Source organism: Pangasianodon hypophthalmus, chromosome 9 (genome assembly GCF_027358585.1).
Source record: "Pangasianodon hypophthalmus isolate fPanHyp1 chromosome 9, fPanHyp1.pri, whole genome shotgun sequence".
Lineage (NCBI taxonomy): Eukaryota > Metazoa > Chordata > Actinopteri > Siluriformes > Pangasiidae > Pangasianodon > Pangasianodon hypophthalmus.
In genome coordinates, this window is record NC_069718.1 from 29,723,467 (window position 1) to 29,748,580 (window position 25,114).

At 43.5% G+C, this 25,114-nt stretch overlaps 1 protein-coding gene across 2 annotated transcripts; it reads left to right on the forward strand.

Moving 5' to 3' along the window:
• Positions 1-1,931: 1,931 nt before the first annotated feature.
• LOC117597951 (NACHT, LRR and PYD domains-containing protein 12) lies at positions 1,932-25,114 on the forward strand. Of its 2 annotated transcripts, none has more exons than XM_053237232.1 (11): positions 1,932-2,007; positions 2,167-2,288; positions 2,749-2,865; positions 12,062-12,116; positions 15,396-15,600; positions 15,889-17,653; positions 20,980-21,153; positions 22,465-22,638; positions 23,669-23,842; positions 24,090-24,266; positions 24,416-25,114. In XM_053237232.1, exons 2-11 carry the CDS (start codon positions 2,236-2,238, stop codon positions 24,450-24,452), a joined length of 2,931 nt encoding a protein of 976 aa, XP_053093207.1. In that variant the 5' UTR covers positions 1,932-2,007; positions 2,167-2,235; the 3' UTR covers positions 24,453-25,114. The 2 variants fall into 2 exon arrangements, with proteins under 2 accessions (XP_053093207.1, XP_053093206.1); XM_053237231.1 differs by having other exon boundaries at positions 1,938-2,007; positions 2,118-2,288.

The window sequence follows — 25,114 nt, forward strand, 5'->3', positions numbered from 1 at the left end:
ACACCGGCCGAGTGTTGTGTGTAGTATTTAAAACGGAGCCGCTTTGAAACGTGCACTTCCTAAACCTGGCCACACGATGGCAGTCAAGATCCATCTACAACACACAGCGCTGTTTGAGGCGACTGCCCTCGTGTGGCCAAACCCGGGAAGTGCAATTTCCCACAATCACTATTCTGTTATGAAGTATTTTATGGCGGTGTTTGTAAGTCTACACTTGTAGTAGTTAGCCAATAGAGGGAGAAGAAATACTAGAGAAATATTAGAGAAATGTTAGTGAATGCTCGCGCCTCCTCCCCTCCCTTTTTCCCTTTATGATAATTATTTAATGTAATAATGCATATATTGCCTTTATCTTACCTGTAATTTCTAAAACAGCTCCATTTAACTCCACACTGTACTGCCTACACTTATTAACCACATCACAAATGTTTTCAGAAATATCTTTTGTGTTTATGTTTTTAATTCACTGCTCACTCTCAGTTAGTGTAAGATGCTTATGTTTAAAATACCCCCATGTTCGTGTTCATATTTTCTTATAAATATTTCTGTATTTGTTTTTTGAAAATATCTCACATTTCAGTGCTTGATCTCATTAAAACCTTTAAGTGTTTAATTTGTTTGACTTCTTTGGTTAATTCATGAACAGCTTGTTTGTGTGTAAGACATGTTGTATTGAGTTTGGAGTAAGCTCTCTGCTCGTTTATGTTTAAGTTTATTCTCACTGAAACGGCTAAATGATCTGATTCAACTCAATACTCTGTTTTATAGTATAAAACTTTTATCATATTAGAGGCATGTATTTGACCTGTTCTACTTCTTGTTTTAGTGTTAATCCGTGTAAAGCCAAAGTCATGAGGAAATGTTTCTCTAAAGGTGTCCTTAAGTTCACATGGATCACATACATTCTGTAGAAGTTTCCCTTCTCTAGAAATCATTACATTTGGGTTTGGAAATGTAGCTTTCTCATGTGTAGCTGTATTGAAATCACCCCACAAAATGATACTGAAGCCGACATTTAAAACTTCATACAACTTGTGAAAAATCCTCATCTTTCCAGCTCTATCAGGTGGAGTGTCCACACTGACAATCAGCTCTCAGTAATCTTCCTGGAATCATTTCCCTGGACATAATCATTTCTACTTGATCTTTAGAGAAAATACCCACTCCATCAGCACCATCTTCTCTGATAGAGATTATCACATTTCCATTGGTCCACTTTTTTTTTTACATTGTCTACATCAGTTTTATTCGTCAGTCTTAATTGTTGATCACATTATATAGACAACTTCCCTGAGATCTGGTTGAAGATAGCATTCATCGCTGTTTAGCCTTATTTTTTAAAGATTTTTTTTTTCTCTAAAATAATCTATGAAATATGTGTATAGGAATTCCAGTTTCACATTTCTCAAACATCATCATGATGAAAGAAATCAAATCTGTGTTCAGGCCGTCACCTCCGGTTGTGAGAGAAAGCTTAATGTAAAACAGTAGTGTTTCCCCCTGTGTTTATGACAATCTCAGTGTGAGACACATTTCCCTATATATAATATGCATCATCAATAAGCTGTATACTGAATTTAATCCTTCAATATCACTGTATTAATGCATTAAGCCACGTTAAGTGTTTCTTTATAACGGGTTTCTGTGGGAGAGAGAACACTTAAAGTAAAAATATTGTCCTTCCACTTGGATGATGGTGCTGCTGTCTGAGCAGTAGATAGTGTTTATGACAAGAGAAATGTGAGAGAAAAATGCTTTTCCCTGGTCGGTGTTTTAGTACATTAGACCATGATAAGCGCTTTAGAATGTCCCTGAGTGTGAATGTGTGAGTGTGAGTGTGTGTGTGCAGGTGAGTGTTTATTACCTGTCTGCGTCACTGCCCCTCCCCCTCTGCAGAATAAACCAGATAAACCAGTTAAACCAGTTAGACAGTGTCAGTGAAGGTGAAACTCAGAAGCTCCATTTTGTGTGGAGGGGAAAATAAACCATTTCAGGAGTAAAAACACAGTGAGTATCTAAATCTAAAGCTATAATATATAAACACACTGAAGTGACACTAGATGCAGAAGAGTTTTGTGGGTTTGTACTGAAGGTTTAATGTACACCGGTTGTTTTAGGACTTGATACCGTGACTATTTCCTGTAAGTGAACTCTGTGCTGATACAGGGTTTGATTTAACACATCGATGTTGGAGTGAAGTAAACGTGTGTCCTGCTGTAATCTGGAGAAGGAGACATGACCTCCAACATGAGTGTGTCTGGAAAACAGGACTTGAAGAAAGACGAGAGGTGAGTTACTTTTCCATTCACCAGCAATAAATACGCACCGTCTCATGGGAACAGATCTGTATCTCTAAACACTCACTAGTTAACAGAGGAACTAAACTTTGCTTTAAGGTGTTTAATAGCAGTGAATATATCACTGATCTGATGTAAGAACAGTTTAGAGAAATCATTCCCTGAGAGAAGAGTAAAAAGGACCGTGTAATGTGTAGCATAAGAGCAGCATAGCTTTGAGTCAGTGAACTCTACAGGCTTTAAGACCCAGCTGAGTCAGTTAGCTGTGATTGGGACTCCTGACATCAGAGTAATTCCTGAGGTATGAGGCGAGTCTCCTGTTTGAATAAGTGTGCAGACTGTAGCTGAATTAAAAAGATGGAATTCTTGGTGTTTAATGATGAACACATTGTTTAACAGTGCTGAGACAGCAGAGTATTAATTATTGCTGATATTTCTGTTGTAATTCTAGAATGATGAAGGGAAAGAGATCAGACTCACCAGAACCCAGCTGTGTGTCCATGAAGAGTGAGGAGTCAATGGAAGAACCAACGAACTTCACAGACAGAGACAGTTCTACTGATGTGAGGTCAGTATAGTGAGGTGTTTTACAGCAGTGTTCCACCTGATCAAACTCACTGGTCTCATTATGAAGCCCTTCATGAGCTTTATCAGGTGTTGAAGCAGTAAAACACTAAACTGTGCAGTGCTGCAGCTCTCGGACTGGCAGTGAGGAAAACTGCTTTAAGAGTTCAGTTCAGCCTGCAGTTCCTGAGCTGGAGGGTCTGTGGTGCTACAGAAGAACATTTACACGTGGGAAAATAATGACTATATAACTATTTCATTCATTCATTCATTCATTCAATGTTATATATTATAATATATTTAAAATGTATTAATTAATGTTATTAATTTATTCTTTTTAAATAGTAAAGCGACCAATTTATAGAATGTAAAGTAAAAATATTTATAAATGATAAAATTAAAACTATATAATCATTTTAATCTTCAGGATAAAATCTGAGAATAGATGGGATATTATCAGCATGATTAGGCTAATTTGCACTAAACTGATTAGGCCTAGTTATATAGCCCAATATTACACTGATCCTGATGTTAGCCTAAGAACCTGATTATTTTACATAACAAACATTTATTAAACAACAACATACCACATCATTCTCAGGGGAAGTCTGAGGTAAAAGGAACCGAGTGATTCCTCTGTCTTCTGTTCTTTAGCCAATCGGACATGATTATCACCTGACGCATGCTCCACAGTAAACTGTACAGTACCACAACCACAACATGGTATCGCAACTGCAACACAACCTCTTGTGTTTCACAGATGAACCATGTGACTCAGTGTCTATAACCAGGACAATGATGCATTCTCACATAGCGTGTTCCCATCATTCCCTGCCCCATAACACTGATTTTGAGCTTGTACACAATTTCTTGTGAAAGTGGTTTGATTTTAGTCACTATTTTGTTTTTCTCACCAATTCAATTCAATTCATTTTTATTTGTATAGCGCTTTTTTACAAAGGTCATTGTCTCAAAGCAGCTTTACACAAACAAAGTAAAATGAAGTGTGTGTGTGTGACGTCTCTGATGAGCACGTGTGCATGTGTGTGTGTACAATGTGTGTTGGTGTAGTCCATGGAAAACAGCTGAAGCGTCTTCATGGCAGTGTGAAGCATTGCCGGTGGACAGGTCCAGAGTGAAGGGGGGGGGGGGGGGGGGGGGGGGGGGTCTGGATCACCAGCAGCTCAGGAGTGATGCTCATCTGGTCCAGAGCGTAGGGGGGTCTGGATCACCGGCAGCTCAGGAGTGTAGCTCGGCAGAAAGAGAAGGAAAGTGGTTAGTCACCACTGTGTAGACTTGAAACCATGTCGCGTTTTGACTCAATAAGAGACACAGCATTTACTTTTCAATCCCATATTATAAGGGACAGGTGGCAATCCTAGTAAGCTCCCAGTGCAGCCAGATAGTTCTTGTGTTAGCAAAAATCACACTGTGCTTCGGGTAAAACTTAACAGGAAATGCAGTAACACCAGGATAAACACTAGCAGTGCTTTTCCAAGGTGGAGTATTTTATTACTGATGAAGGAATGAAGGTGGACAGGGAATTAGTGATGCTGCACCTGGACGGGTCTGTAAACGCAATCTGTAAGCCTTGAACTATTTCAGTGACCTGCTTTACGTAACAAATCCAGGAGGTAGGTTTTTATCAAAAATAAAGAATAAGTAAATGCTTAACCACCTTGATATTGTAATGTTAGATAACTATATAACTCTGATAACAATGCTAATATCAATAGGTTTAGCTGAAAAATCACTGAGAACTCGTTATAAATAAATAATGGTGCAATAAAAGCACTCTTGACCATCCTCATAATTCAATATGAGAATTTTGCTTATTTCTAGTGCTATAATTTGGCTTCCATGCTGCTTTGGCTGTGTGAGCAAAAAACTAATTTTAAAATACTAATATCAGCCACCTGGCACACTGAAGACACGAAGCTCAGAAGCTCACCAGTGTAACAAGCAGAGTACCTGTGTAACATGATTAGACAATAATTCACTCAGCCATCCTGTATATAAACTAGCCTATAGCCATGCTAGTCACTGTTGTTAACAGCTAGTGTAAGTGTTTTAGATATGAAAGAGAACGACAGATGTGCTCCAGCATTGTCCAGCATTGAGGCGTCAAGTGAAGGCTTGTCAGTTGGAGGAAGCATTTCACTCTATCATCTACTGTATAAGAGCTGTGTCCTGGGTAAATTATGAAGCATACTTAATTAAAGTCACTTGTTGTATAGAGAGAGAGCTCCATACATCAGTTCCTTATTCTTGTGCAGTGTCTTACATTTATGCTGTGTATTATTATTCTTAAGGCTCCACTGTTAATTATTATGCATTTCCCCACTAGTCTGTTATTCTGTCATCATTATTCTGTAGTTAGGGATTTTTATCACCTAGATCTAAATAACGAAGTAAAGCAATGCCCTTAATAAATAAACTGCCTCCTTCTGTCAGGAAAAACACAAGGCGGATTCAATTGCGATTTTGGTCACACTTTAATGTGATAGCAAGAAAACAAACAGCCTGTACTGTGAGTGGAAAATCGTGGGTGCAGTGGTGGCAGGTATCCTTGGTGGCACTCAGCTGCAACGAGGAATAAACAGTCCAATAGTCCTGGCTAGATGATGGTAATCCACCAGAGTGCAGCGAACCGGGAAACAGAGCAACCGTGGAACTGTAGAGAACACAGACATGAAAACAATGAACTGACAAAGACAGGACAAACACTGAGGCTTAAATAGAGCCGTAAATGAGTGGCAGCTGAAACAAATGAACTAATTAGCGGTAGTACATAAAACGGCCAGAAGAGGCTGGTGAACCCATGAACCGTGACAGTACCCCTCCTCCTAGGAGCGCCTCTCGGCGCTACCAGGACAGCTTACTCATCGATTGTAATCATCGATAAGGGAGTGATCCAATATGTCCCTGGCCGGGACCCAACTTCTCTCCTCTGGATTGTAACCTTCCCAGTCCACCAGATACTGGAATCCACGTCCACTCCGTCTCAAGTCCAGAATGCGGTTAACCGAATAAGCGGGTTCCCCATCTACAAGACGCGGCGGGGGGGGGGGGGACGGGGGCCAGCGGATTAATAGGAGAGTGAAAAAAGGGTTTCAATTGGGATACGTGAAAAACAGGATGGATTCTCCTGTACACTGGAGGAAGTTTGAGGCGGACTGCCACTGGGCTAAGAATTTTAGTGACAATGAATGGGCCAATGAATTTAGGAGCCAATTTACTAGATACGGAGCAAAGCGGAATATCTTTACTAGAAAGCCACACTTTTTGACCGACAACGTAGACGGGAGGCTTCGACCGGTGGCGATCAGCCAGAGCCTTGGTGTGCGCACCCACCCGGAGAAGCATCTGACGAGCAGTTCTCCAGGTGCGGCGGCACTTCTGGACGAAAGCATGGGCAGAGGGGACCGCGACTTCGGATTCCAGGCTAGGAAAAATAGGTGGCTGGTACCCTAAGCTACACTCAAACGGAGAGAGGCCCGTGGATGCTCCAGATCCTGGTTGGCTCGCTCGGTCTGCCCATTGCTCTGAGGATGGAAACCAGAAGAAAGACTAACACTCGCCCCCAGTAGCCAACAAAATTCTCTCCAAAATTTGGAAACAAACTGGGGACCCCTGTCAGAAAGCACATCTGTTGGGAGGCCATGAATGCGAAAGACGTGGTCAATGACAGAAACCGCCGTCTCCCTGGCAGAAGACAATTTGGGCAGGGGAATAAAATGGGCCGCCTTCGAGAACCGGTCCACCACGGTCAAAACCACCGTGTTACCGTGGGACAGAGGTAGAGCGGAAACTAAATCTAGCGCTATGTGGGACCAGGGTCTAGAAGGGACAGACAGCAGTCGAAGGAGACCCTCCGGGGGACGATTGGAAGTCTTGCAACTAGCACAGACCGAACAGACCAAAACAAAATCCCGAATGTCACAAGCCATCAATGGCCACCAGAACCGTTGTTTGACCAAAAAGGCGGTACGATTAATCCCCGGATGACAAGTGACCTTAGAACAGTGGCTCCAGCGGATGACGTCTGACCTTAAAATCGCCGGCACAAATAACCGACCCGATGGGCACCCGGACGGAGGCGTTACCCCTTGTAAGGCCGTGCGGACCTTAGACTCAATCTCCCAAGTGATGGTGGAGACCACAAGTCTCTCGGGTAAAGTAAGCTCGGGAGTGGTCTGCCGATCGGGACGATCAAAAACGTGGGACAAGGCATCAGGCTTGATGTTTTTGGCGCCTGGATGGTACGAGATGGAAAAGACGAAACGACCGAAAAAAAGAGCCCACCGAGCCTGCCTGGAGTTGAGACGTTTGGCCGACCTGATGTATTCAAGGTTCTTATGATCCGTCCAGACGATAAAAGGCACCCCCGAACCTTCCAACCAATGACTCCACTCCTCCAAGGCCAACTTAATCGCCAACAGCTCTCTATTACCAATGTCATAATTTTGTTCAGCGATGGACAGACGATGACAAAAAATAGGTGCACGGATGCATCTTGCCGTCCGCGGAGGAGCGCTGGGACAGAACCGCACCCACCCCCACCTCCGAAGCGTCGACCTCCACCACAAACTGACGTGAAGGGTCGGGGGCAATGAGAATAGGGGCTGAAACAAAGCGGCTCTTGAGGTTGGTAAACACAGTGTGGGCTGCGCTAGACCAGCTGAAGGCAGTCTCAGTGGAGGTCAAGGCGGTCAAAGGGGCGGCTAGTTGGCTGAAGTTGCGAATGAAACGCCGGTAAAAATTGGCGAACCCCAGAAACCTCTGCAGGGCCTTGCGGGAGTCAGGGGTCGGCCAATCCACCACAGCCTTGATCTTATCGGGATCCATGCGCACCCCCTCATGATGAAACAATGAACCCCAGAAACGGGACTGACTGTGCATGAAAAACGCATTTCTCCGCCTTGACAAAAAGCTCGAGCAGCCAAAAGAGCACTCGTCTGACGTGCTGAACATGTTCTTGGAGAGAGTAGGAAAAAATCAATATGTCATCCAGGTAGACATATATGAACTGATCAACCATATCTCTCAGCACGTCATTCACGAGTGCCTGGAAAACCGCCGGAGCGTTAGACAGGCCAAACTGCAGAACCAGGTATTCGAAACGCCCCCTGGGGGTATTAAAGGCGGTTTTCCACTCATCCCCCTCCCTTATGCGAACCAGATGATAGGCGTTGCGCAGGTCCAGTTTGGTGAAAAAAGACGCCCCCTGCAACCACTTGAAAGCTGAAGACATCAGCGGCAAGGGATAAGTGTTGCTTACCGTGACGCTGTTCAGTCCCCAATAATCAATATACGGCCGCAGAGAGCCATCTTTTTTCTCCACAAAAAAGAACCCGGCACCTGCGGGGGAAGAGGAACGACGGATCAGCCCGGCTGCCAAAGAATCAGAAATAAATTTCTCCATGGCTTCCCTCTCTGGGACAGAAAGTGAGTAAAGCTTGCCTTTAGGCGGAGACTTACCTGGCAATAAATCTATGGCACAGTCATAGGGATGGTGCGGAGGGAGAGAAGCGGCCCGAGACTTACTGAACACTCCCTTCAGGTCCATGTACTCCTTGGGCACGTTAGACAGATCCACTGCCTTCTTCTGGAAAACAGAACTAGACACAGATGAACAGGCAGACACAAGACAATTAGCATGACAATGTTCGCTCCACGATAAGACTGTATTGGAATGCCAATCAATGTGAGGGTTATGGAGTGTAAGCCAGGGGTGACCTAAGACAACTGGAGAGTTTGGCCATTGAGAGTGCTGACAGAAATGGGCTGGTTAAGCATTGACACAGGCAGGTGAAGTTGGTGAGCAAACTGAATGTCCATGAAGTTACCTTCTGCTCCAGAATCCAAAAGGGCTTGACCGGGATGAAGAGTGCTTCCCCGTTGCAGCTGAACTGGGAGGAGAGTGGTGGAAGAGGCTTTACCCGCAGACACCCCACCCGACAGTAACCTCTGACCTACCGCTGGGCAGTGGCTTTTAACGGGCAGACCGAGGCAATAAGATCCTCGCAAGCTCCACAACATCCTCGCAAGCTCCACAAGATCCTCGCAAGCTCCACAACATCTTTTCTTCACTGCTCAACCCTCCGGCTCCTCCTGCTCCATCCTCTCTGACTGCTGAAGACTTTTTATGATGAGAAGATTGGAAAAATCTGTCAGACATTCACTTCTACTCCTGCTCCTACACTACACACTGAGGATTCTCCTTCTCATTCGCTGACACAGTTTTCTAAACTAACAACAGAAGAGATCCTGCAAATCATCTTATCCTGCAAATCCTACCACCTGCCCATTGGATCCAATCCCTTCCACAATGCTCCAGACCATCTCTCAAGACCTCCTGCCCTTCATCACCACTATCATCAATGGCTCCATAACATCTGGTCATGTACCAACATCATTCAAGAGAGCAAGAGTTATTCCCATCCTGAAGAAAGCCTCTCTAGATCCCTCTGTCATCAGCAACTACCGACCGGTATCACTTCTCTCTTTTCTTTCTAAAACCCTTGAACGGACTGTCTATAATCAGCTGTCTTGCTATCTCCCACAGAACAACCTCCAAGATCCCAATCAGTCTGGCTTCAAACTGGCACACTCCACAGAGACTGCCCTTTTGGCCGTCACTGAGAAGCTACATGCCGCTAGATCAGCCAAACTGTCTTCAGTTCTCATCCTCCTTGACCTTTCAGCAGTGTTTGACATGGTGAACCACAAGACTCTCCTATCCACCCTCATGAGCCTAGGAATTCGTGGTACAGCATGGCAATGGTTTGCTTCCTACCTGGAAGATCGGTCATATCAGGTGACATGGAGGGGATCCACATCTGCTCCTCGCAGACTCTCCACTGGTGTTCCACAAGGCTCAGTACTTGGTCCTCTCCTGTTCTCCCTCTATACTCAATCTCTCGGTGAGGTCATATCCTCACATGGGTTTTCATACCACTGCTATGCAGATGACACTCAAATCATCCTCTCCTTCCCTCCCTCAGACTCTCATGTTTCTGCTCGGATATCAGCTTGTCTGGCTGACATCTCATCATGGATGACAACTCACCAGCTGAAACTTAATCCCACCAAAACTGAACTGCTGTTCATCCCAGGTGATTCATCCCCATCTCAGGATCTTGCAATTTCCCTAGACAATTCTCTGATCTCGCCTTCGGTTACCGCACGCAACCTTGGGGTAACCATGGACAATCAACTGTCCTTCTCCTCTCACATTGCTAATCTAACACGCTCATGTCGATTTCTCCTTTATAACCATCAGAAGAATTCGTCCATTTCTTTCCTCACAGGCCACACAGGTGCTTGTTCAGTCCCTTGTCATTTCAAGACTGGACTACTGCAACTCACTCCTGGCAGGTCTGCCTCTGAGTGCCAATCGTCTTCTGCAACTGATCCAGAATGCAGCTGCACGATTGGTTTTCAATCTTCCTAAATTTTCCCACACCACCCCATTGCTGCGCTCCCTCCACTGGCTTCCTGTAGCTGCCCGCATCAGATTTAAAACACTGATGCTCGCCTACAAAGCCAAAAACGGACCAGCACCCACTTATCTCAAAGCACTTATCACACCTCGAGCGCCACCACGCTCCCGCCGATCCTCTAGCACTGCTCGACTGGTCCCACCATCTCTCAGAGTACAAGGAAGGCATGCATCGAGACTCTTCTCTGTTCTGGCACCAAGGTGGTGGAATGAACTTCCCCTAGATGTCCGAACAGCTGAGTCACTGGCAGTCTTCAAACGACGTCTAAAGGCTTACCTCTTCATAAAATACTTAAATTAGCACTTTCACAAAAAAAAAAAAAAAAAAAATCACCTCCCCAACAGAGTTTTTGGACTGATGGTATTCCTAGTTTGTGACCTAGCGAGCCAATATCAGAATGTATTTTTGATAGACTTCAAAGCACTATTGTAAGTCGCTCTGGATAAGGGCGTCTGCCAAATGCCGTAAATGTAAATGTAAATGTAAATATGTCCCGTCCCTCCGCAGTAGAGACACAATTCTCTCGTCCGACGGCGATCCTTCTCCTCCCTCGCCTTGACGTAAGTCAGCCAGCCTCCGAGCCGCTTCGCGTCCCGTCACAGCACGATCAAAGACTCTCTTCATTTCCTCAGCGAGCGCTTGGAAAGCCTGGGGTTGGAGCGAGAAAAACAACGAGCACCTGGTGGTGAAAGGCTCGGCAGAGACGCAGCTCACCAGAGTATGAGGCGGGAGGTGGTAGGCGTGGCTCGTGTTGAGTTGTAAGCGGCGATTGAGGGGGTAAGCGCTGGGGAGCTGGCACAGTGGATGATGTTGCCGGCTCGGTTCTCAGGAGTTGAACCAGGGCAGTGAGCTCGGACACCTGCGCCACCAAGTCTTGCGCCGCACGACTCGTAGCGATCATCTGCTCTTCTTGTCTCTCTAGACGCGCGGCCATGTTCGACAGTAATCCGCTGACGTCTGAGGCACTCGCTGAATCCATAGTTTAAAGGTCAGTTCGTTCTGTCAGGAAAAACACAAGGCGGATTCAAGTGCGAGTTCGGTGATACTTTAATGTGATAGCGAGAAAACAAACAGACTGAGTACTTTGAGTGGAAAATCATGGGTGCAGTGGTGGCAGGTATCCTTGGTGGCAGGTATCCTTGGTGGCTGCAACAAGGAATAAACAGACCGGGAACCGGGAAACAGCAACCGCAGACCTGTAGAGAACACAGACATGAAAACAACGAACTGACAAAGACAGGACAAACACTGAGGCTTAAGTAGAGCCGTAAATGAGTGGCAGCTGAAACAAATGAACTAATTAGCGGTAGTACATAAAACGGCCAGAAGAGGCCGGTGAACCCATGAACCGTGACACCTTCATTACTTGAAAGTGATGTCATGCTAATGCTAATCCTTGCTAATGATAGATAGAAGTTTATTTGATAGTTGGTACTCTAAATAAACTTTACTCTAAAGGCCACCACAGATCCTGAGGGTGGGACTTTGTGAACATGGGCAGGAATTGGCGGCAGGCTTAAGGAGTCAAAATCATAAATGACGAACCACATACTTAACTGGTAGAAACCTGAACATTAAAAAATGTACTTATCTCATGCACCTTTAAATATCTTTATATTTGTATATATTAGTGTGTGTTGTGCAGCTATGAATACATATAGTCCATATTACATGATGTGTTTTGTTTGTTCACAGACCACAAAAGGAAAAATCAAACATCAGCACAAATCAGTTGGAGTCCATATTCAAGGTGTGTGAGACTTGTGTTGTTTTATTGATGTGCAGTTGCATTATGGGTAATCAGACAGTTGTAACTGCAGTAATAGAAAGAGTTTTTTTTTCTTTTCGAAAAATAAAAGCATATCTCACTGTGTAACATTATAATATTAAGATCTGTTATTGTATAATCTAGCCATGGGGGTCACAGTCCAGTGACGTCTGTGCCGGTCCCAAGCCCGGATAAATAGAGAGGGTTGCGTCAGGAAGGGCATCCGGTGTAAAACATTGCCAAATTTAATCATGCGAATCGTTAGTACTCTGAATTCCATATCGGATCTGTCGAGGCCCGGGTTAACAACGACCACCATCGGCGCCGGTGACCTACAGGGCGCCGGTGGAAGTTGGGCTACTGTTGGTCGAAGAAGTACAGGAGGGAGGAGAGTGCGTAGACAGAGAGAGAAGAGGAAAGGTAAGAGTGTAGGACTGAGAATAGGAACTCTGAATGTTGGTACTATGACAGGGAAAGGTAGAGAGCTGGCTGATATGATGGAGGGAAGGAAGGTGGATATACTGTGTGTACAGGAGACCAGGTGGAAGGGTAGCAAGGCTCGTAGTATAGGAGCAGGATTCAAGCTGTTTTGTAATGGTGTGGATAGTAAGAGAAATGGGGTAGGTGTGGTCTTGAAGGAGGAGTTTGGGAGGAATGTTCTGGAGGTGAAGAGAGTGTCAGACAGGGTGATCAGTCTGAAGTTAGAGATTGAACGGGTGATGTTGAATGTTGTTAGTGGTTATGCCCCACAGGTAGGTTGTGAGTCAGAGGAGAAAGAGAGATTCTGGAGTGAATTAGATGAGGTGATAGAGAGTATTCCCACAGGTGAGAGAGTGGTGATAGGAGCAGATTTTAATGGACATGTGGGTGAGGGGAACACAGGTGATGAGGAGGTGATGGGCAAGTTTGGAGTTAAGGAAAGGAACCTTGAAGGACAGATGGTAGTGGACTTTGCTAAGAGGATGGACATGGCTGTGGTTAACACTTATTTTCAGAAGAGGGAGGAGCATAGAGTGACTTACAAGAGTGGAGGTAGGAGCACACAGGTAGACTACATCCTATGTAGAAGAGGCAGTCTGAAAGAGATTAGTGACTGTAAAGTGGTAGTGGGAGAGTGTGTAGCCAGACAGCATAGGATGGTGGTGTGTAGGATGACTTTGATGGTCTGTAAGAAGAAGAGGTCAAAGATAGAGATAGAGAACAAAACCAAGTGGTGGAAGCTGAAAAAGGAGGAATGTTGTGAGGACTTTAGACAGAAGTTGAGGCAGGCTCTGGGTGGTCAGGTAGTGCTGCCAGATGACTGGGAAACTACAGCAGAAGTGATCAGGGTGACGGGAAGAAAGGTGCTGGGTGTGTCATCTGGAAGGAGGAAAGAAGATAAGGAGACTTGGTGGTGGAATGAGGAAATCCAGGATAGTATCCAGAGGAAGAGGTTAGCCAAGAAGAAGTGGGACATGGACAGGACTGAGGAGAGTAGACACGAATACAAATTGTCTAAAGGCAAGCAGGAGGCATATGACGAGTTGTATGTTAGGTTAGACACTAGAGAAGGACAGAAGGACTTGTACAGGTTAGCTAGGCAGAGGGATCGAGATGGGAAGGATGTGCAGCAAGTTAGAGTTATTAAGGATAGAGATGGAAGGGTGCTCACAAGTGAGGAGAGTGTACAGAGGAGATGGAAGGAGTACTTTGAAGAGCTGATGAATGAGGAAAATGAGAGGGAAAAAAGAGTAGAAGGGGTGACCTCTGTGGAACAGAAAGTAGATAAGATTAGAAAGGATGAAGTCAGGAAGGCTTTGAAGAGGATGAAAAGTGGGAAGGCAGTTGGTCCCGGTGGAGGTCTGGAAGTGTCTAGGACAGGCAGCAGTGGAATTTTTAACTAGTTTGTTTAACAGAGTTTTAGAGAGTGAGAAGATGCCTGAGGAATGGAGAAGTAGTGTATTAGTGCCGATCTTTAAGAATAAGGGTGACGTGCAGAGTTGCAGCAACTATATGGGGATAAAGTTGATGAGCCATACAATGAAGCTATGGGAAAGAGTAGTGGAAGCTAGGTTAAGGAAGGTAGTGGAAATTTGTGAGCAGCAGTATGGCTTTATGCCCAGAAAGAGCACAACAGAAGCAATTTTTGCTCTGAGAATTTTGATGGAGAAGTATAGGGATGGTCAGAGGGAGTTGCACTGTGTGTTTGTAGACTTGGAGAAAGCATATGACAGGGTGCCAAGAGAAGAGCTGTGGTACTGTATGAGGAAGTCAGGAGTAGCAGAGAAGTATGTCAGAGTGGTGCAGGACATGTATGAGAGGAGCAGGACAGTGGTGAGGTGTGCTGTAGGTCAGAGAGTGGAGTTCAAAGTGGAGGTGGGACTGCATCAGGGATCGGCTCTGAGCCCCTTCCTGTTTGCTATGGTGATGGACCAGTTGTCACAGGAGGTCAGACAGGAGTCTCCTTGCACAATGATGTTTGCGGATGACATTGTGATCTGTAGTGAGAGCAGGGGGCAGGTGGAGGAAAACCTGTAGAGGTGGAGGTTTGCGCTGGAGAGAAGAGGAATGAAAGTCAGTCGTAGTAATTCTGAGTACATGTGTGTGAATGAAAGGGAGGGAAGTGGAACAGTAAGGTTACAGGGTGAAGAGGTGAAGAAGGTACAGGAGTTTAAGTACTTGGGGTCAACAGTCCAGAGTAATGGAGAGTGTGGGAAAGAGGTAAAGAAGCGAGTGCAGGCAGGTTGGAATGGGTGGAGAAAGGTGTCGGGAGTTCTGTGTGATAGAAAAATACCAGCGAGAATCAAGGGGAAGGTGTACAAGACAGTGGTGAGACCGGCCATGCTGTATGGTTTAGAGACAGTGGCACTGAGGAAGAGACAGGAGTCAGAGCTAGAGGTAGCAGAGCTGAAGATGTTGAGGTTCTCTTTGGGAGTGACAAGGTTGGACAGGATTAGGAACGAGTACATCTGGGGAACAGCTCATGTTGGACGTTTGGGGGACAAAGTTAGGGAGGCCAGATTAAGATGGTTTGGACATGTTCAGAGGAGGGAGAGTGAGTATATTGGTAGGAGAATGTTGGACATGGAGCTGCCAGGCAGGAGGCAAAGAGGAAGGCCAAAGAGGAGGTATATGGAGGTAATAAATGAGGATATGAAGCTAGTGGGTGCAAATGTTGAGGATGCAGAAGATAGGGATAGGTGGAGAGTGATGATTCGCTGTGGCGACCCCTGAAGGGAAAAGCCGAAAGAAGAAGATCTGTTATTGTATGTTTCTAACCAGGAGCTGGAACACAAAGTCATCACTCTGATAAAGAATGAGCTGAAGAGGTTTAGGAAGCTCCTGAGTCCAGATTACCCAGCATGCACTGAGAGGGAGGTGGAGGATGAGGAGGATCTGCACAGTGTCAGAGAGGGAGCGCTGAAGATCACACTGCATGTCCTGAAGAACATGAACCACACAGATCTTGCTAACACACTGCAAAACAGTAAGAGCTCTGAGTCATGGCTTTATTCCATCAGGTTCACTTTAGAGAGAGGAAATTGTTTTAGATATTAACACTTTTAGTTTTAAGTTTGATTTTAGTATCATGTACAACTGGGGCTTTTCTGTTCTGTTCGTGGTCCAGCTTGTGGTTACTCTGTACAATGGTCCTGTTCCTTCAGTAATATTTAGTACATGAATCAGGAATGAACAGCAGCATTTGAAAGAATTTTACATTTTATATTGTGCTCAGGGATTTTGCATTAAAACATGTTATTACTTTGTTTATTAGAGTCTGTGGCCTTTGTGTATCAGGCAAAGTTGAAATCCAACCTGAGAGAGAAGTTTAAAAGAATTAATGAAGGAATCTCACAGCATGGAAGCTCAGCACTTCTGAATGAGATCTACACAGAGCTCTACATCACAGAGGGCTGGAGTGGAGACGTCAATAATGAACATGAGGTGAGACAGGTTGAGACAGAGTCCAGGAGACCAGCAACACAGGAGACACCCATCAAATGTAATGACCTCTTTAAAGACAAGTCCATCAGAACTGTGCTGACTAAAGGAGTTGCTGGAATTGGAAAAACAGTCTCTGTGCAGAAGTTCATTCTGGACTGGGCTGAAGGAAAAGCAAATCAGGACATCTTCCTAATGGTTCCATTTCCCTTTAGAGAGCTGAATTTGATGAAGCAGAAAAATCTCAGTCTGATGAATCTTCTTCATCACTTTTTCCCAGAAATGAGAAAACTACAATTAATAGACTCCTACAAAGTGGTGTTGATCTTTGATGGTCTGGATGAGTGTCGACTTCCTCTAAATTTCCAGAAGAATGAGAGATTGTGTGATGTGACAGAGTCAGCCTCAGTGGATGTGCTGCTGACAAACCTCATCAAGGGGAATCTGCTTCCCTCTGCTCTCCTCTGGATAACCTCTCGACCAGGAGCAGCCAATCAGATCCCTGCCGAGTGTGTAGACCAGGTAACAGAGGTACGAGGGTTCAGTGATCCTCAGAAAGAGGAGTACTTCAGGAAGAGGATCAGTGATCAGAGCCTGGCCAATAAAATCATCACACACATGAAGTCTTCAAGAAGCCTCTACATCATGTGCCACATCCCAGTCTTCTGCTGGATCTCAGCCAGTGTTCTAGAGAGAATGTTGGGTGAAGCAGAGAGTGGAGAGATCCCCAAGACTCTGACTCAAATGTTCACACACTTCCTGATCTTTCAGATCAAACACAAGGACCAAAAGTACCATCAGAAATGTGACCCTGGTCCTCAGCAGACCAGAGAGAGTATCCTGGCACTGGGAAAACTGGCTTTCCAACAGCTGGAGAAAGGAAACCTGATCTTCTATGAGGAAGACCTGAGAGAGTGTGGCATTGATGTCAGAGAAGTGTCCGTGTACTCAGGAGTGTGTACCCAAATCTTCAGAGAGGAGTTTGGGCTTCACCCGGGGAAGGTGTTCAGCTTTGTACATCTGAGTGTTCAGGAGTTTCTGGCTGCTTTATACACATTTCTCTCCTTCATCAGCAGAAATGTAACAGAACAACAAACCACTGATCTGTCTGATCTTTTCAGAAAGTCAAACATGTCTGATTTCCACAGGAGTGCAGTGGACAAGGCCTTACAGAGTGAGAATGGACACCTGGACCTGTTCCTTCGCTTCCTTCTGGGTCTCTCACTGGAGTCCAATCAGGCTCTCTTACGAGGCTTAATGCCACAGACAGGAAGCAGCTCTCACAGCAAACAGGAAACTGTCGAATACATCAAGGAGAAGATCAGGGAGAATCCATCTCCAGAGAAATCCATCAATCTGTTCCACTGTCTGAATGAACTGAATGATAATTCTCTAGTGCAAGAAGTACAAACTTACCTGAACAGAGGTTACTATTGTCTCAGTTTAATCAGTCTCTCTCCTGCTCAGTGGTCAGCTCTGGTGTTTGTGTTACTGAACTCAGAACAGGAGCTGGATGTGTTTAATTTGAGTACATATGACCCATCAGAGGAATGTCTTCTGAGGCTGCTGCCAGTGGTCAAAGCCTCCAGAAAAGCTGAGTGAGTATTTTTATTTATAAATTTATTACTGCATGGTTTGTTATTTTATTATAACACTGAACTGCACTGTTTGGATTAATGCTTGTTAACAGTTACTCTAATCATTTTTAAATAGTATCAAATGTGTTTAAATGTGTTTTCACACTTTAAACACTTTATGTCTGCACTGAGGCTAATATCTTGAAATTTACAATTAAATTTATCAACCTACAGAGGGCTGAATTCAAAGACAGCCTGAAAATCAAAGTGAAAAAATGATGCAGCAGGCTAGTCCATTTCATTGCAGCAACTCAAAATGATACTCAGTAGTTTGTATGGCCCCCACGTGCTTGTATGCATGCCTGACAAAGTCGGGGTATGCTCCTAATGAGACGACGGATGGTGTCCTGGGGTATTTCCTCCCAGATCTGAACCAGGGCATCACTGAGCCTGAGGTGCAACCTGGCGGCGTCGGATGGACCGAAACATAATGTCCCAGAGGTGTTCTATTGGATTTAGGTCAGGCAAGCATGGGGGCCATTCAATGCTATCAATTCCTTGCTCACAGGAACTGCCTGCATACTCTCACCACATGAGGCCGGGCATTGTCGTGCACCTGGAGGAACCCAGGACCCACTGCACCAGCATAGGGTCTGACAATGGGTCCAAGGATTTCGTCCCGATACGTAATGGCAGTCAGGGTGCCATTGTCTAGCCTGTAGAGGTCTGTGCGTCCCTCCATGGATATGCCTCCCCAGACCATCACTGACCCACCTAAAATGATGTTACAGGCAACATAACGTTCTCCACGGCTTCTCCAGACCCTTTCGCGTGCTCAGGGTGAATCTGCTCTCATCTGTGAAAAGCACAGGGTGCCAGTGGTTGACCTGCCAATTCTGGTGTTCAATGGCAAATGCCAATCGAGCTCCACAGTGCCGGGCAGTGAGCACAGGGCCCACTAGAGGACGTGGGGCCCTCAGGCCACCTTCATCAAGTCTGTTTCTGATTGTTTGGTCAGAGACATTCACACCAGTGGCCTGCTGGAGGTCATTTTGTAGGGCTCTGGCAGTGCTCATCCTGTTCCTCCTTGCACAGTGCAGATACCGGTCCTGCTGATGGGTTAAGGACCTTCTACGGCCCTGTCCAGCTCTCCTAGAGTAACTGCCTGTCTCTGGAATCTCCTCCATGCTCTTGAGACTGTGCTGGGAGACACAGCAAACCTTCTGGCAATGGTACGTATTGATGTGCCATCCTGGAGGAGTTGGACTGCCTGTGCAACCTCTGTAGGGTCCAGGTATCGCCTCATGCTACTGGTAGTGACACTGACCCTAGCCAAATGCAACACTAGTGAAAAACAGTCAGAAAAGATGAGTAGAGAAAAAATGTCAGTGGCCTCCATCTGTAAAACCATTCCTGTTTTGGGGGTCATCTCATTGTTGCCCATCTAGTGCACCTGTTGTTAATTTCATTAACACCAAAGCAGCTGAAACTGATTAACGACCCCCTCTGCTACTTAACTGACCTGATCAATATCCCAGGAGTTTAATTGACTTGATGCATTAAAAAATGTTCCTTTACTTTTTTTGAGCAGTATATATATATAGTCAGGTCAAGAAGTATTTGGACAATGACAGAGTTTTTGTGATTTTGCCTTTATACATCCACCACAATGGATTTGAAATAAAACAATCAAGATGTGATCGAAGTGTAGACCGTCAGCTTTATTTTAAGAGGTTACGCAAAAATATGGCATTTACCATTTTGGAATTACAGCAATTTTCCAAAAAAAAGTACCTCCATTTTCAGGGGCTCAAAGGTATTTGGACAAAGTGACATAATTGTAAATATATAAATATAATTTTAATACTTGGATGAAAATCCTTTGCAGTCATTGACTGCCTGAAGTCTGGAGCCCATGTTCTCAAAACTTAAATTCTGAGTTTCCTCCCTGGAGATGCTTTGCCAGGCCTTCACTACAGCCACCTTCAGTTGCTGCTTGTTTGTGGGTCTTTCTGCCTTCAGTCTTGTCTTCAGTAAGTGAAAAGCAGCTCCATTGGGTTGAGATCAGGTGACTGACTTTGCCATTGAAGAATATTCCATTTCTTTGCCTTCAAAAAGTCTTGAGTTGCTTTCACAGTATGTTTAGGGTAATTATCCACCTGCACTGTGAAGCGGCATCGTATCAGTTTTGTAGCACTTGGCTGAATGTGAGCAGAGAGTATAGCCTGTTCCACTGGCAGCCCATGCCCATACATGCCCATGCCATAACACTACCTCCACCATGTTTGACACATGATATACTTTATATGCATGAGCTCACAGACGCCCATGATCAGTTAGTATCACTGTGATTGATAGGGGAGAGAAAGTATGCCACCCCTCCCTCCCTGAGATCATGGACTGTCTTGCTCACTTAGACTCCTGGACATTGATGGCTGTGGCACCATCAGGATTTGAACTCAAGATCCCTGGAAAAGAGAATGAACACTTTTCTGTTGTAACACTCAGGAGCCTATTTTCTTGTCACAGCACACTGCTAGTAGCTCCTAGCACCGTCCTTAGTGACATAAATCAGCTGCTGAAAAGTGCCTTTTGCGACACTGGTGATACAGACGATACTGGAAAATATCTATCAATAGACATTATTCAAATTTCTCGTTTTTATATATCAGCATATCACACAGGCCTGTCTGCACTGAAGGACAAGTGAGAGAGAGAATAAGGACGCTTTCACACCTACCTTGTTTGGTTTGAACAGATCAAACTTTCTCTTTAGTTTGGATTTGTTAGGATTTTGGTGAACTCTCCACCTGTACTCGGGTCCACACCAAACACCTGATCCAGTGTGTGTGTAAAATCCGAGGTCTCGAGCTGACAGATCTGTAACTGTACGAGCACAGAGAACAACACACACCGACTGTTTACCATCTCTGTGAAATTCAACATATAACTCACTGTAAAGTACGACTAGTATTGGCATGTTATTAACTGGTAGTGTACAGTTGTATAATTCTTTATTTTCTGTAATAAAATGCACTATATCTGCAGTGTTGGTTGTAGAAACTTGAACACAGATCAGAGTGTATTGTTTGTAGGCTGCTCACTCTCACATGTGTGTGTTATGTACATGAACTAATGATCTTATAATAAATTGTAGCTGAGAGATTGTGGAGTGCAGAAAGACGTCCCTGCTCCTGTAAATGTGCTGATGTGGTGTCCTGTCCTCTGATTTCTGTGTGTGAGAGAAACACACTGACATTTCTGTTACATGTTAAACTTTAGCTGTATTATGGCTGTGTTTGTGTGTTTGAGATCAGTGTTCTGATATTTCATCATTTCTCTTCCAGGCTGCGTGGGTGTAAACTGACAGAGGAAAGCTGTAGAGTTCTGTCCTCAGTTCTCAGCTCAAACTCCTCCAGTCTGAGAGAACTGGACCTGAGTATCAATAAACTGCAGGATTCAGGAGTGAAGCTGCTCTCTGCTGGACTGGAGAATCCACACTGTACACTGGAGATACTGAGGTATACACACACACACACATTTCTACTACTACTACTACAAATAATAATAATAATAATAATTTCTTACATAATGATTCATAATGAAAAATATATAATGAAATGATAGTAATAACACAACATAAAAATAAAAATTAAATATTAAAACCTAAAAAGTCATTAAAAAATAAAATATTGAGTAGATCATTAAGAGATAAAAAAGCAGTTTTAAGCATAGAGAATTAATTAAAAGGCAATGTAAATAAATTACCTAAAAATAAAATATTAAACCTAAAAAGTCATTAAGAAATAAATATATGTAATCAAACAAAAAGTGAAATATTAAAAAGACCATTAAGAGATCAAAAGGCAGTTTTAAGAATACAATCAAGAGGACTAATTAAAAGGCAAGGTAAATAAACATGTTTAAGCTGCTTTTTAAATATATTTAGTGCAGGTGTCTGATGGATATACACTGGGAGTGAGTTCCACATCCTGGGAGCAGCGACACTAAAAGCAGTTTCACCGAGCTTCTTCTTATTAAAATTCACCTTAAGGAAGCCAGCATTTGTTGATGTTAAAAATGATTTGGGGTGAAATCCATCAGGCATTCTGCTAAATACACAGGTGCAATGCCATTAAGAGTTTTAAAACTAATAAAAGCACTTTAAACTCGATTCTGGATGTCACAGGTAACCAGTGCAGTTCCTGCACAATAGGAGTAATATGGTCTCTCTTTAGTTTGTGTTAGAAGCTGAGTAGCTGCATTTTGTACTAACTGTAATGGACAAAGAGTTTTTTTGGGAAGTCCATAAAAGAGAGTATTACAGTAAACCTAATCTACTTGGGGTGTTACGTGATTTGTATCTGTGTGTGACGTTATTAGTTTAAGGTCCAGCAAAAATATTCCAGAAAATGTTTGTGATGGAAAGTAAATGTGTGCACAATGTACACTGATCTACACACTGAACACACTGTAATGAAGCAGTAAAGGACAGTGTGTAAATGTGTAAATGTTCTCCAGCAGAACTTTCCCCAGAGCTGCTGAACACACTGTATGAAAAACTCTCTGCTAGAAATAAAGAGACATGTTTGTTCAGAGTGGCCTCTCTGTTATTATCTTGTTTCAGAACGTTAAATACATCGTCTCTTATGAGCTGAGACACATGGATCTGTCCAAGAGCAGTCCAAGTTTATACACAGGCTGTTCATTTTATATTTTTATCCTGACATTAGAACCTTGTGTTCAGGTAGACAGTTTATTTCCCAACTGATGGAAAAACCTCATTTCACAATCAGATAAATAAATCTAATATTTCATCATTTCTTTTCCAGGCTGTGTGGGTGTAATCTGACAGAGGAAAGCTGTAGAGTTCTGTCCTCAGTTCTCAGCTCAAACTGCTCCAGTCTGAGAGAACTGGACCTGAGTTACAATAAACTGCAGGATTCAGGAGTGAAGCTGCTCTTTGCTGGACTGGAGAATCCACACTGTACCCTGGAGATACTGAGGTATACACACACACACAGAGTACAGAGTTTTAATAAATGCAGAACCATCCAGTTTACATCTGTGGTAACTGTAATTGTAGTGATCTGATATATTTTCATTGTTGTGTCTGTGAGATGGACAGTAAATGTACTGCATATAAAGATTGGCTAGCACTGACAAACATACAGTGAGTTAAACAGATAGATAAATGTTCTTTATTGATCCCCATGGGGATATTTAGGAAAAATAAAATGAAACACCACACAGTCACCTGAGCTCAGGATCAAACCCAGGACTTTGGAACTGTGAGGCAGCAGCTCTACCACTGTGCCAGTTGTTTCCTCTTATCAGTTGCTGATTAAAAAAAAACAGATGCACTTATCCATGCTGTACAGCACATATGCCTAATCATGCCTTTCAGCATCGTGAGAAAAATAAGTTGTGATCTGGAGAAAACAGAAATGGTTCTGTACATTGTAGCTAGGTCTACACTGTCTGCATTTAAATCTCCTCTTTGCCAGAGCATATGTTTGTAAAGACTGATTTTAAATCAGCCCAAAATCCCACCAGCAGACCTGTTTTTCACATCTCAACTTTGTTTCAAATCACGCACAGTATGGTGTAAATCTGGCAACCCTACTAGTGCTGTGTTTCCCCATGACTCACACTCTGAGAGGACGGGGCAGTTAGCATATGAACAAAACATTTCAGTTCTATGATTAAATTTACAGTGAAAATGAACGATATCTGCAGTGTTGGTTGTAGAAGCTTGAACACAGATCAGAGTGTATTGTTTGTAGGCTGCTCGCTCTCACATGTGTGTTATGTACATGACCTAATGGTCTTATAATAAATTGTAGCTGAGAGATTGTGGAGAGCAGAAAGACGTCCCTGCTCCTGCAAATGTGCTGATGTGGTGTTCTGTCCTCTGATTTGTGTGTGTGAGAGAAACACACTGACATTTCTGTTACATGTTAAACTTTAGCTGTATTATAGCTGTGTTTGTGTGTTTGAGATCAGTGCTGTGATATTTCGTCATTTCTCTCCCAGCCTGCGTGGGTGTAATCTGACAGAGGAAAGCTGTAGAGTTCTGTCCTCAGTTCTCAGCTCAAACTCCTCCAGTCTGAGAGAACTGGACCTGAGTGACAATAAACTGCAGGATTCAGGAGTGAAGCTGCTCTCTGCTGGACTGGAGAATCTCCACTGTACACTGGAGACACTGAGGTACACACACACACACACACACACATACATACATACATACATACACATATACCTACCTGAGTTTTAATAAATGCAGCAACATCCAGTGTTCATCTGTGGTAACTGTAATTGTAGTGACCTGATATATTTTCATTGTTGTGTGTGTGAGATGGAGAGTAAATGTACTGTATATAAAGATTTTGTGTAGTTCATGTTTTCAATGCTAAAACTGAGTGTGTTAAGTGTGAGAAGGTTTTCTTTCTTGCAGGATGTGGCGCTGCAGTATTAAATATGAAGGTTGTGCTGCTCTGGCTTCAGCTCTGAGGTCAAACTCCTCATCACACCTGAGAGAACTGGATCTGAAATATAATAATCGAGGAGAATCAGGAGTGAAGCTGCTCTCTGATCTACTGAAGGATCCACACTGTAAACTGGAGACACTACAGTGAGTTACTGACTTACTGCCTCTTTACTGTACTGTTACTGTATGATACTGAAAAATATTCACTGTGTAATATATAATATTTTCTGTGTGTGTGTTGGTGTTTATACTGATGATGTTTGTTTACACTGATGCTCTTCTCTGTCTTTCAGCATTAAGAATCATAAACTCACCAGGACTGGCGTATGACAGGAGTCTCAGCTCAAACCTCTTTTCCAGGATAAAGCAGTTTTGGTGAAGCGTTAGAACCCGTCCCACATTTCCAGCAGTTTGGGAGCTGAATCATTCATATCCAGACGTAGGAGTTCCATAACAATAACCGTGACTGATCACATCCTTTTATCCACTCAGCTACAAGTTACTTCAGGCTTTAATAACATATTTTACAATCCAAAGTCAAATCCTTCAGCGTCTACACACAACACAGAGATATCATCACATCATCACACTGATTACACAAATACACATCCATGTGTTGTAGCTGTTTATAGCTCATTTTTAGCTCATTATTTTTACCTAACAGTTGTTTGATTCTTTCAGTTTGTTGTAACATGACTGTGAAACAGTTGCTTCTCAACAGATGATTGATTCACAGTTGTAATATTGATTTAATCCTTTTTTTTTTAAAAATAAAAATAAATAAATAAATGTTCCTTGTTTGCTAATTTGTTTTAATGGTGGATTCACTTAAAGATATTTAGATTTTTTTAACTAAGAAACTGTAACTGAAAACCTTTAACTACATGCACTGTATGTATTCCTGTCATTTAATACAGTTTCGTAGATATATGTTGTATGTCATTTACACTATGTATTGTACAAAATAAACAGTGACTGTGACTGAAACACAA

Bases quoted from the DNA above. Each gene is read 5' to 3' on its own strand.
- LOC117597951 (XM_053237232.1), top strand. From the start codon at position 2,236: ATGACCTCCAACATGAGTGTGTCTGGAAAACAGGACTTGAAGAAAGAC. The intron at 12,117-15,395 runs GTGTGTGAGACT...GTTTCTAACCAG, and splicing joins AGTTGGAGTCCATATTCAAG to GAGCTGGAACACAAAGTCAT. The intron at 17,654-20,979 runs GTGAGTATTTTT...TTTCTCTTCCAG, and splicing joins AAAGCCTCCAGAAAAGCTGA to GCTGCGTGGGTGTAAACTGA.